Source organism: Microcaecilia unicolor, chromosome 10 (genome assembly GCF_901765095.1).
Source record: "Microcaecilia unicolor chromosome 10, aMicUni1.1, whole genome shotgun sequence".
Classification (NCBI taxonomy): Eukaryota; Metazoa; Chordata; class Amphibia; order Gymnophiona; family Siphonopidae; genus Microcaecilia; species Microcaecilia unicolor.
The window spans coordinates 5,694,896-5,707,757 of record NC_044040.1 but is presented as its reverse complement, the minus strand read 5'-3'; the positions used below and the strand labels follow the sequence as shown (position 1 = coordinate 5,707,757).

Here is a 12,862-nt window from a genome sequence, read left to right as displayed (position 1 = left end):
TATATCTACAGCAGAAGCTGCACCAGGTGCACCTGCTTGAGCAGGGATAACAACAGGAATTTAGTAAATCTTTCGGAGAGGGGTAATGCAGCATCATTAAATGTTTCTTGTAAGAATCTATAAAATAGATCCTTAGGAGATACTCTTAGTACCTGAGGAAAGTTCAAAAGCCTTAAATTCAGTTGCCTGGTGAAGTTATCAACATTTTCTACTTTTTTATGAAGAATCGTCTTTTCCTAAGTGAGAGAAGAACAAAGTTGCTTCACCTGTTGAACTTGAAGACCCGCGTCTTCAGATTTTTTCACCTTAGTTGCTGTAAAACCTTTCTCCAAAGCTTGTAGTCTGATTGAGTTCGTCTGGACAGTAGGAATTTATTTTTTTTGTTACATTTGTACCCCAAGCTTTCCCACTCATGGCAGGCTCAACGCGGCTCACATATTGTATACAGGTACTTATTTGTACCTGGGGCAATGGAGGGTTAAGTGACTTGCCCAGAGTCTACTTTGTAAGGGGACTCCAAGGCCTGCCAAATTGAGTCAAGTGTCACCTGTGCAGGTTTAACTAAGGAAGTGATATTTGCCTCCACCATCCCTCTTTGAAGAACTTTCTGTGCCTCCGAGACCGTTGCTGTTTTCACTTACACAGTAGCACTCTCCTATAGCAGAGATTCAGCGGCAAAAGTTCGCTGATAATTGCCTCCCCAACACTGTTTTGGTGGGAATGTGCGAGGCAACCACTGCTGCTAACACAGATTATCACAATTTTTGAGCTTACGGAAACCTTTACTTGGATAACAATTCTGACAAACAAGGAATATATGAGAATCCACTAGTGCATGGAGGGGGGGAAGCAAAATTTTCAAATCAAGAGAAAACTCTTTAAAGAATCAGACCAGCAATGAAAGAAAAACAAGTTGTCAAACCACAAATAAAGCAGGGGACACAACAGTATTGCCCCAAAATGACAAGTACACTGTAAACCCAATATAACGCGGGATCACTTATAATGTGGTCAGGGGTTGCACCTTCTTTTTTTCTATGACATATTACACTGTAGCCATGAAAAGTGGTATAGTATATAAACCATATAATATGGATTTGCGTATAACAGTCAAATATCTTTGACACCACCGGCCTCCTTATGTTGGATCTACAGTTTAGATCAAACCCTGATGCAGGAATAGTTAAGGAAAGGTGAACTTTAAAGCTAAGGATGAGAGATTGATAATTGCAGTACAGTATAGTAGTCTTAAAGACAAGATGGTTCACAGCCAGAATATAGAAAAAAAAAAAACAGTAAGGCAAATGCAGATAAATGTTTATTTGCTTACATCAGTTTAATGAAAAATTTCCAAAACAAAACCATACAGAAAGAAATTGGGTAACACATAATCAGATCAAGCAATAAGTAATAAATATAAAGAAAAACAATCAGACCAGCTACGTGATATGAAGAACAAGGAAAGTAAGGATACAATAATAATAATTCCCTGACACAGGAATAGAGAGCTAAGGATGAGACTGCACAGTGAACTAGAAATAAGATGGCTCACAGCCATCATAGAAAAAAAAAGCAGTAAGACAAATGCAGATAGGTTTCATAAATGTAAGTAAATAAGAATTCATTACAACACTGAATAGGAAATAGTCATCCATTCAATTCACGACCATCTAAACTTCAGGAAAACACTAAAAACCAACCTCTTCAAAAAGGCTTACCCCATCGATCCACCGTAAATCCCCACACCCAGGAACACAGCATAACGAATGATCGTACTGATACAGTCTTCATTCCCTTCGACCTTCATGGTACCTGATACACCTATCTCATTAAACCACAATATAATCTTGTATTTGTTATCAACCGACTTGGCGAACGCCATTACGGTACCATGTAAGCCACATTGAGCCTGCAAATAAGTGGGAAAATGTGGGGTACAAATGTAACAAATAAAATTTAATAAAAATTTCATTACTGGGTGTGAAATGTCAGTTCAAAGAGTTATAAGAAGGTGCCACCGTGTTGCTATGCTTGAAAAATGCTGGGATCATGAGCCTGACAGAATTGTGGTCAATGGAGAAGTTGTGATAACCCGGGATATTTCCCACTTTCTCTTCAATAAAAAGTTTCAAATAAGAAGACAAGACATTATAGTAAAGAAGAAATGCACATGAACGGCATTAGTATTAAAATGTCAATAGAAAGTATGCATGGAGAAAGAGAAGTTCCTCAAGTATCAAAAAATGCAACCAGAGACCAAGAAAATATGGCTGAAAGATAAGGAAATTGTCTCAGTTGTACTGGATGTCACTAGCTTTGCTAAAAAGAATTTCCAAGCACACGTGGAGATGTATTTTCAAAGCACTTAGACTTGCAAAGTTACTTAGGAACCTGTGGAATGTTGTAAGTCTGAGTGCTTTGAAAATGAGCCCCATTTGTATATGTTATCTGAGCATATTATACCTTGAGGCTCATTTTCAAAGCACTTAGACATCCAAAGTTCCGTAGGTTACTTATGTAACGTAAGTCTACGTGCTTTGAAAATGAGCCCCCCTATGCACACTAGAAGAAAGCTTTCATTGGCACAGTGCAGCTGCTGAGATGAGTACTAGCAGTACGTTTGAATGAGTGAGAGTATATATCCACTACACCTTGGTATGTGAGTGAGGTTCATTCCTGTCATCGGTGCAAAAATAACCCATTTGGAGACTTTATCCCATAGGAATACCAATTAGAATATTCAATTCAGACTTCTTTTGCTGACCTATAAGTGCATTCGCTCTACCGCTCCCCAGTACCTCTCCACTATTGTCTCTCCCTACGCCCCCCCCCTCTGGTACTCCGTTCTGTGGATAAATCTCTCTTTTCTGTCTCCTTCTCCTCTACTGCTAATTCCAGACTCCGTTCATTTTATCTCGCTGCACCTCACGCCTGGAATAGACTTCCCGAGTCTGTACGTCTAGCCCCGTCTTTGGCTGTTTTCAAATCCAGGCTAAAAGCCCACCTCTTTAACGCTGCTTTTGATTCCTAACCACTACTCACTTGGCCTGTACCCTTTTATCCCCACCTCTTTAATTCCCTTACCTCTTAGTTGTTCTGTCTGTCCTATTTAGATTGTGAGCTCTTTGAGCAGGGACTGTCTTTTTCGTGTATGGTGTACAGCGCTGCGTATGCCTTGTAGCGCTATAGAAGTGATAAGTAGTAGTAGTAGAATATCATGTCAGGAAAGAATTTGCTGATTACCCCTGGAGAAGGAATTCATATCTGTGCCCTGAATTGTATAACCACTTTTGTAACACTCATGTTATAAAGCATTCACAAATGTCTCTCTTCACAGCGTCACTTTTTTGGGTTGATATTCAGCCTGCGACACTAAGCATTTTACTGACTGCCACTGGTTAAAGCATAGACGATTAAGTGACTTAACCGGCCATGCTGCATCACGTAAAGATAGGACTGACTTTTTTGTGGTCCTATTTATGCGGTTACCTTGGCCAATTAAGTGCTAATTCCACCCCCAGAACTTCCCCCAAAATAATAATTTTGAGAGAGGTGCTTACTGGTTAAGTGCTGCTGAAAATGACCGTTTAGCCCCGAACGGGTGACTTTTTACCTGCCAAGCGTCATTTCTGGCTGGTTAAATCACTTTGGATATCACCCCCCCCCCCCCCCCCCCCCAAAAAAAAAAAAATTTCACTCCTTTCAGTAACTCAGAATTACTATGGGGCCCTTTTACTAAGCAGTAAAAAGTGGCCTGTGGTAGTGTGGACATGTGAAATTGGTGTGTGCTGGCTACTTTTTTAACGTGGCTGGGAAAAAGTATATAATATCATGTTCGTTGTTGATTGAATCTAGAATTGAGAATGAATCTGAGTGTTGGGCAGACTGGATGGACCATTCAGGTCTTTATCTGCCATCACTTACTATGTTTAATGGGGGCAGTAAATGGCTATGCGCTGAAATTAAACATAGCCTGAGCCTTTACTGCCACCCATTGACTTAGCGGTAAGGGCTCACGCACTACTTGTGCGGTAATCATGTATCTTGCGCCAGTGTGGCCCACACTGCCGTTTACCAACTGAAACACCTCCAACGGTAGAAAGTGGGCGATTATTTTCTCCCGCGGTGAACAGCGCGCGTCAACCTTGGAATTACCAGCAGGCGCCCACGCTACATTTGGCTACGCTACCCATGCGTTAACCCTACCACTGCTTATTAAAAGTGGCCCTAAGTTTGCAGTCGCATGTACTGAGATACTAATAATTCACATTGACGCGGTGCTGCACGTTAGTAACTGGAACTGTAAATGTCTCTGTCATATCTCCGTAGACCACCTTCCTTCAGGATTCATATGCTTAGACCTTAATCTATCCTCCTGCTTTACTGTTGACTATTACAATAGTTACCCTCTGTCCTAACTCCACCCACTTTATATGTTCTGACTCCCTTTTTTTGTTCCCTGCACCTAGGAAAGTAAAAAATATTTCAAACGCAGTGATCTAGCCAGGAAAGAAGAGGAGGCATACCTGGAGAAATGTGGCTTCAAGGTATGGTCTACAACAGCTTTTTACCCCTGCCAGTATCAAACATTTCTTATCTGCGTCTGAACTTTGAAATAATCTTTATAATGTTCTTTTGTCTGATTTATCAATGTCCTACACATTAGCCTGTAAGTGAGAAGCCAGCAGGAGAGGTATGACTTTCAAACGATTTCCTGATTTTGGGAAGAAATGTGCATGATCCACTCAGCTGTTACTTTTGTTCCCAATGGTTTGGCTTTCTAATTTGTGGCTAGCATGGAACTGGCTTAGGAGCAAAGCTTTATATTTTCATTTGTGCTCTCTTTAGGTATTAACACTGGATCTGATCTCATCCATCAAAACCAATACAATAATTAAGGCATATTTCTAGTTATCTTTGATGTCGTTTGGGTACAAAGCTAGTGGTATAGTAAACTCAATTAATACAAACCTAGAACAAAGCTCTCTTTAATGATCCAGTGCTAACGAGCTGGTGCGCTGTGATATTTCTCTGCTTTTAGATAATATGCCTCTGTCCATGCAAGAGAAGCATTGTTTAGCTTGCTGCACAGTTAGAAGCAAATGAGGCATCTGGAAAGCCTTGGTTGTCCCCTTGCATGAAGTACATTCATCAACATCGGTGATGCTGTAAAAGTCCATGCCTGTAAACTGTGCCTAAGGATACAGACTGAAATGACATTAAGTTCCTGAAAGCTACTTTTGAAGCGTGATGTTAGGCTTCCTCAATGACTCCCAGGCCCTGTGTATTTATTGCATTTTCACTGTTCATATTTCCTGAAGTTTTTCTCAGCCTGAACATCATTAACTTGACCATTGTTTTCATTGTCCATGAGACAAACATCATGCAGATAGGATGTTGCCTGATGTCATATGCACATGTTTTGCTATTTTGTTCATGAGAAAAATTATTGAGGCTTAAGATGCAATAAGATCCCCATTAAGAATCCATTCGTATTTTCAAATCGGTAAAAATTACTGATTTGGAAATACAGATGGATTCCCAAAGAAAATCGCATGCAAATGAGCTGCTCGTTGCTTTTGCGACCCAGCTCATTTGCTTGCGATATGGAGGAAGCCAGTCGGCCAGCTGAGCATGCGCAGAGCAGCCCGTCGCTATGTTTCTGGTGCTCGCCATTTTGAGGTTCATAGCGGCCAGCACGGGGGAGTCGTCCACCGCAATATTATGGGCCTGAAGGGCATGGACAGTGGAGGGGGCAACTCCTCGTGAAAAATCGTGGTGGCCAAGCGGTCGTCGGGCTCCACATGCAGCAGTTCACCCTCCTGTGGGTCCTCCCCCCCCCGAAGAGACTGGCCGCTCAGCGCTACCTCTACTGAGGGGGGGAGGGGCCAACAACCCCACCTCAAATGCAAGAGTATCCAGTTGATATCTTTTCTGTGGGGGTTCCAGCGACAGCAGCTGCGCAGGAACCACAAGGCTATCCTGCCCAAGAAACCCCGCTTTCTGCTGGGCCTGCTACGAGACCTCCTGCTCGCTCCCTGTCAGCCCCTGCCCTGGCTAAGACACACCACTGTGAGACTGAAAATGGGTCTTGGTTTTCTTTTTTCTTCTTATTATTATTGTTTTAAAGGAACAGGCAGCTCCTTACAGCCCAGCCAGCCAAAAGCTCACAGACAGGGAACAAAGCCCACTCTGGCCACCTCCTTTAAAAAAAAAAAAAATAACAGTAGCAGGGGGACACCCGGGGAGAGGAAGGGACTCAGGGTGACCAGGTATACCCCCTAAAGCTGGCGGCACATAGCCAGTGCATCCCCATGCTCGACTGCCTCGGAGAACCAGGCCAGGAGCACCCCAACAGAGGAATCCAGGAGCTAGTGAGAGCCGCCCATCCGCCTGCTGGAGATAGAGATATACTGACTTCTGAAGAGCCAGCCGTCCTATATCTATGCTGTCTGTGAAAATGTTTTATTACATAGTGTGTTGACATTGTAAGTAGTATACTATGCCATATTTTGTAGTGTTATTTGAATATTTTTATTATTGTAATTGTCTATTGCTTATGTTTGATTTATTCTTACTGTGCAGCACAGTTAGCTTAGCAGGGTTTAAAAAAGGTCTGGATAGCTCCCTAAAAGAAAAGTCCATAAGCCATTATTAAAATGGGGAAACCCCACTTCTTATTTCTAGGATAAGCATCATAAAATGTACTGTTTTGGGATCTTGCCGGGTATTTGTGACCTGGATTGGCCACTGTTGGAAACAGGATGCTGGGCTTGATGGACCTTCGGTCTGTCCCAGTGTTGCAATACTTATGTTCTTATGTTTTTATTTCCTTCAAAAAGGCGGTAAATAAATCCAAATCTCTCTATATAAAAGGCAACCCCAACGTTCTAATGAAGCCTCACCGGAAACTTGAAGGGGGCGAGATATCCGGTTTGCCACAGACTGTGTGCCCTGCCCTTGCGTCACAACGTGATGACGTCGAGGGCGGCCCAACGATGTGCCTCAAGCATGATGCGCCAACGGCCCCGTCCATCTCGCCGTCGTCCCCGCTCCCTCCTTCACTCGCCCCCCTCTGTCTGCCCTTCACAGCGCCTCTCACCTCAGACTGAAGGCGCTGCAGCAGGTAACAGATGATCGTTTCCCTTCGGCCCTCCCTCCTTCCCTCCCTGTGTCCCGCCCTCGCAGAATTTACTCAGACAAGGGCGGGACAGGGAGGGAAGGAGGGAGACCCGAGGGGAAACGATCACCTGTTGCCTCTGCTGCAGCGCCTTCACACGGAGGTGAAAGGCACTGTGAGGGGCTGACCCCCCCCCCCCCCCCCCAAGCAACACTGACCCCCCTCAAAGCCCCTGAACCCCCTCCAAGCCCCCACCGACGCTGCACCTCCCACCCCGCCCCCTCCGAGTCCAACTGACTACTACACTAAGAAAGCTACAGCATGTTCACAGCTCCTCCCACCACAAACAGGTCAGCATATTTAGTTCCCTTTAAGCAAAGAAGCCAATTTGGTTGATCTCTATTTCCACTGTCCCGCGCAGCCGTCATTGCTATACACTCAACATAAAGCAACCAAACGTATGAGCTGCTGCATCCTACTACTACTACTACTTAACATTTCTAGCATCCAAGTTGTCGTTCTTTATTATTGCTCCATCTGTAACAACTGTGAAGCTGTTTCATTTGCACCCCCCTCCAAGCCCACAGCCACTCCCTCACAGTTCGCCATCCGCCCCCCCCCCCCCCCAAACATTCACACACACACACTCTCTAGCACACACAAAACAAAAAACCTACTGGTAGCCACCAAACACACAACCTGAAGGATCCCTCACTTTCAACCCATCACCACAGGAAAGCAGCCCCCCCTTCAAAACTCCCTCGCCAATCCCTCACAGTTCACCATCCCACACCCCCTCCCCCTAACATTCTCACTCACACACACCATCACACCCTCCCAACTAGCCTACCCCGCCCACCCCTCCCTTTCCCACCCCTCAAACAACATTCTGACAACAAAAACACAATATCTATCACACACACAAAAACACTTCACTATTGCCAACAAGCCACAACATGACCTGAAGGCAGTGGGCCACCACAAGGCCCTGGAGAACACCTGGAAACTTATGCACAAAGTGGTGAGTTGCAGCGGAGAGGAGAGGGAGGACGGCCTGCAAATCGGACGACAGGAAAGGGGGCCGTGGAACTTGGAGGGGAGAGAGGGTGGCGTAGGACTCGGAGGGGACAGAGGAAGACAGCGAGGGAGGGGGGGGGGACAATCTTGCTAGCGCCCGTTTCATTTCATACAGAAACGGGCCTTTTTACTAGTAAATAAATAAATATCACTGTGTGAAAGTCAGTGATCTCTATCTCCACCTGCTGGTAGATGGACACATGGACACAATCCATTTGTTTCTGGATTCTTCTGCTGCCAACGCTAAGCAAGTTGCTCTTGTGCACCTAGGGCCTTCTGGAGGGTCTCCTTTAAGTTGCACCCTGCATAGACAGTGGACTGCTTGAGCTAGTTAATGTTAGCGCTAGGGGAAGGAAGTCCAACACCTCCCATTGTTAAGGGGCTCAGGTCACCTGGAGCTGATTCAGATGGAAGACTCCTTTCTCTTATCCTATCACTTGTTCCTGGAGCTTCGCAAGGGAGACTACTCTGAGGCTTTGCTAGCCGTGCATTTGAAGGCATGGAAGAAGTTATCTTCTTGTGTGTGTTCTCAGTACAAGCCTAATGGCTGATATTTTCTGAAGTGTCATAAGCTCCCTAGGCATAGTACAGGTATTAGAGTGCTACTTAATTCTCTAGAGTTTTACAGTGATTTGAGTTGGTTTGTGTTGGGTGTTTCCTCACGGTTTCCTCTTCTGTGTCTCCCTAAACCTCTGGATAAGTCTCTAATTGATGTGATGTGTTCTGATTTAGATTAAGTACTAGACAACATGGATCCTATAGAGAAAGAGGCTCTGGTTTATAACATTCTGTTACGTTGGGGGTCCTTTTACTGAAGAAGGTGCAGAGAAGGGCGACGAAAATGATAAAAGGGATGGGACGACTACCTTATGAGGAGAGGTTAAGAAGGCTAGGACCCTTTAGCCTGGAGAAAAGGCGGCTGAGAGGTGATATGATAGAGGTCTACAAAATAATGAGTGGGGTAGAGCTGACAGATGTGAAGCGTTTGTTTACACTTTCTAACAATAATAGAACCAGGGCACACAAGATGAAATTAGAATGTGGTAGGTTTAAAACAAATTGGAGAAAGTTTTTCTTTACTGAGCGTGTGGTTAGACTCTGGAACTCATTGCCGGAGAAGGTAGTGACGGCAGCTGGCCTTGCTGAGTTTAAAGGGGGTCTGGACAGATTCCTGAAGGAAAAGTCCATTGATTGTTATTAAATTTTGGGATTTTGCTAGTTTCTTGGGGCCTGGATTGGCCGCTGTTGGAGACGGAGTGCTGGACTTGATGGACCTTTGGTCTTTTCCCAGCGTGGCAGTACTTATGTACTAATATGTGGGATTTTCACGCACGCTAAGCTAATCTTTCCGCAGCTGTAAAATGACTGCTTTTATATTAATGACCCTGACAGCGCGCAGCCATTAAAATAAAATTACTGTGTGAGCGCTTACCTTACCGCCACTTGTTTTGTAGGTGGTGACGTTTAGCATAGGAATGCCCACTCTTTTCCCCCTTAGAAAATATATATCTGTATTTAGCATGTACTTAGTGAATTGCACATTTGGTAGTTACTACATGATTCCTGAGCATGTCCTGCGCTACGCCATCTTAAGCCGAACACAGTTTAGTTTGGTACATTGTAGTATTAAGTGGAATTAAAGGATGGGAGGCAAAGAAATGTATCTCAGCTCACTGGTTAAAAATGGCTTTTAAGACGGGGGATCCAAGATGGTGGACTGGCTGCCATGCTGAATAGGAACTTTTTGCAGCTATTGGCTTAACTGTTTTCCTAGGTGGGTTTCCCCCTTGAAACCATGCCAAAACAGAAAGTTAAAGACATGGGAGCCCCTCCTACCTCATCTCTGACTTCGGTCCCTGGTCAGCAGTCGATTCGGGGCTTTGCCAGCATCTCTCAGACCTGTACAGGTGGACCTGTGATAGAGAGTCATGTAAAGCACATCTGTCCTTTGGGCAGCAAAATTTTGCTGAGCCGTCAACTTACAGCCTGTGCTTGGCCACAGCGACAAGAGGAAGAGACTCCCGGGTGTATCTCATGAGAGGAGAATTGGTGTTGCTGATGAGCAACAGGAACTGAATCTATAGGCGATTTTGGCAACTGACGGTATCTCATTTTCATGAGACCAAATCAGATAACTTAGGATGCGATCTGGTCAGCGGTGGCATCTTTGCATTAGGTTTGTCTGCTGTTTACACAGTTTTGCGTCACAATTTATTTCGAAGTCTCAGTCCTGTGCTACTCCTTGGAACGTAGAAGTGTTGGAGCAGGAGGTCAGAACTGCTAAAGATGTTCCGTCTTCATTGCAGGTGGATAAGTCTGTTACACACAGCAACATTGAAAATATGGAGATTGCTGCTAGACTTGAATATTTATTTGCTTTTTATTTCAACTAAGGACTCGTTCCGTAGATATTTGCAAGATGTTTTGAAGTTTCCTGACTTCTCTATGCTTGCTTTGAGTAACATCTGCTCCTGCAAGTAAGCAGGAAGAGCTGGGGAAACTTCTGGATCTAGTTTGGATGCGATTGGATTGTTGGAGACATCTGGTGAACTGGACGGTTGGAGGGTGACTGGTGGTTTTGTTTGTTTTCGCCCAGGACAAAGATTCAGTTGTGTGTTCCTACTTTAGTTCTTAGATTGCGCAATTTCTTGGTTCTAAATTATGTATTTTTCTAGATATGTGTAAAAAAAATAAAAATTAAAAGAACAACAAAAACCAAAAAATCACCCAGCAATGGAAGAAGCAGTTCCTCTCTATGAGGCAGGAGGTGCTGTCCCTAAGGGCAAAATTGTTTCTTTAGTTTCCCTGTAAATGCGTAATTCAGTCTAACGAAGCTTGTTCAGAGTTTTATGAACCTTCTCAATCGTCTGCCTTTAATCAGCGTCGGACAGTGGGCACCTCAAGGACAACTAGTGTGACCTGAGTTTGGGGACCAATATTTTTGTCCATCTCTAGCAGCCAGTTTTTTTCTTGTTTTTGGTTTCTTGGGTCTCCCCTAAGTTGTGATCTGCTTCCTTTTATCTGTTGATTTTTGTAATAATAATACTGTGCTGGTGTATGTATGGAAAATTTCTGATATCAAGGTATTAATCCGCAAACGAACCTTTTCCGGAGATGGGAAGGTGGTAGAACGAGAGGACATGATATGAGAGTGAAGGGGGGGCAGACTCAAGAAAAATGTCAGGAAGTGCTTTTTCACGGAGAGGGTGGTGGATGCTTGGAATGCCCTCCCGCGGGAGGTGGTGGAGATGAAAACGGTAGCGGAATTCAAACATGCGTGGGATATGCATAAAGGAATCCTGTGCAGAAGGAATGGATCCTCAGAATTAGCCGAGATTGGGAGGCGGGGCTGGTGTTTGGATGATGGGGCTAGTGCTGGGCAAGACTTCTACGGTCTGTGTCTTCAGAAGCTTAGCCGAGATTGGGAGGCGGGGCTGGTGTTTGGATGGTGGGGCCAGTGCTGGGCAAGACTTTTACGGTCTGTGTCCTGAAAATGGCAGGTACAAATCAAGGTAAGGTATACACAAGAAGTAGCACATATGAGTTTATCTTGTTGGGCAGACTAGATGGACCATGCAGGTCTTTTTCTGCCGTCATCTACTATAATTCTATAATGATAACATTTTTAAAAATGGCATTTTAGTATAGAACAGGAAGAATTCATTAGGCTGACTTTCCAGGATCTGATGGAGCTGTGTTTTTAAGGGAGGGTTGCTTTAGTGGATATTCTGAAACCCTATGTGTTTGCTGATAAGATGGATGCATTTTTTTTTTTTTTTAGAAGGTTTTTGTGCTTGTCTCGGTGATGAAAATATGTTTGATTTGATTACTTGTGTCTCAACCTTTACTAAGATGCTGTTTGTAAGAAGTAGTTGTTAAGTATAATCTAGTAGCATAAATACTCTTATGAAAGTAGGCCATGAGGGAGTTTGATGCGTATTCTTAAGACGCTGTTACATAAATCAGTGGCCTGAGCTTTTCTCGACCATTTAGATAATGTATTAGTTCTGCTGCTCACATCGGTATATAGTATTGCTTTAACCATGAGGCAGAGCAGTTTCCCTCAACTGCTGGGGTAAGAACAGAGATGAGAGGGGAGTATTTTTTTAAATTTCAGAGCTATGTTTTCTGTTTGTCCTGGAATTAGTTGCTTTTTCAATATGGCAGGTTTCACGGTTTGACTGTGGTGGTCACAATCAGCTGCCTTCAGAAGCCGTCACACATGTCATCCCGTGGACCGTACCCAGCATTACTAGTTTCTGATTCTCAGCCATGATACCGAGAAGAGGGTGAACAATGACTTCATCTGTTATCCATTATGTAAAGCCTACCAGATTCCTCTGTGTGTGTGTTTTTCTTTTCTTGCAGTGTGACAAAACTTGGCGAGCCTGGCACTCCAAAATGCTAATAGAAAAGTTCAGTTTATGGGAACGCTAACATTGATGACTTGGTTTGAAATTGCTTTTGCTTTGCTTGGACTGCCTTTGGAGCGTGAATTCTAGATTCTTTAGCTTGTAAATTTAAAAAAAAATTGATGCAAAATAATGCTTGTAGCTCTAAATCTAATTGTTAGAATGGGTGTTTTTATTTTTTTCAAATACACGCTGAGAGGCGATGACCTGCAAGCAAATCGGCAAAACATGGATCAGGCCAGCAGGTGTAGAA

The 12,862-nt window shown here is 43.9% G+C and overlaps 1 protein-coding gene across 3 annotated transcripts in view; it reads left to right on the top strand.

Annotated features, from left to right (window-relative positions):
- The window catches only part of PRPF18 (pre-mRNA processing factor 18), a 43,896-nt gene that overhangs the window by 4,238 nt on the left and 26,796 nt on the right, over positions 1-12,862 (top strand). For 2 of the 3 annotated variants that reach the window (XM_030216494.1, XM_030216496.1), the window contains exons 2-3: positions 4,470-4,547; positions 4,667-4,693. In XM_030216494.1, coding sequence (XP_030072354.1) covers positions 4,470-4,547; positions 4,667-4,693 — 105 coding nt within the window. The remainder of the gene's footprint in view (positions 1-4,469; positions 4,548-4,666; positions 4,694-12,862) is intronic. The other variant, XM_030216495.1, reaches the window with a different exon arrangement.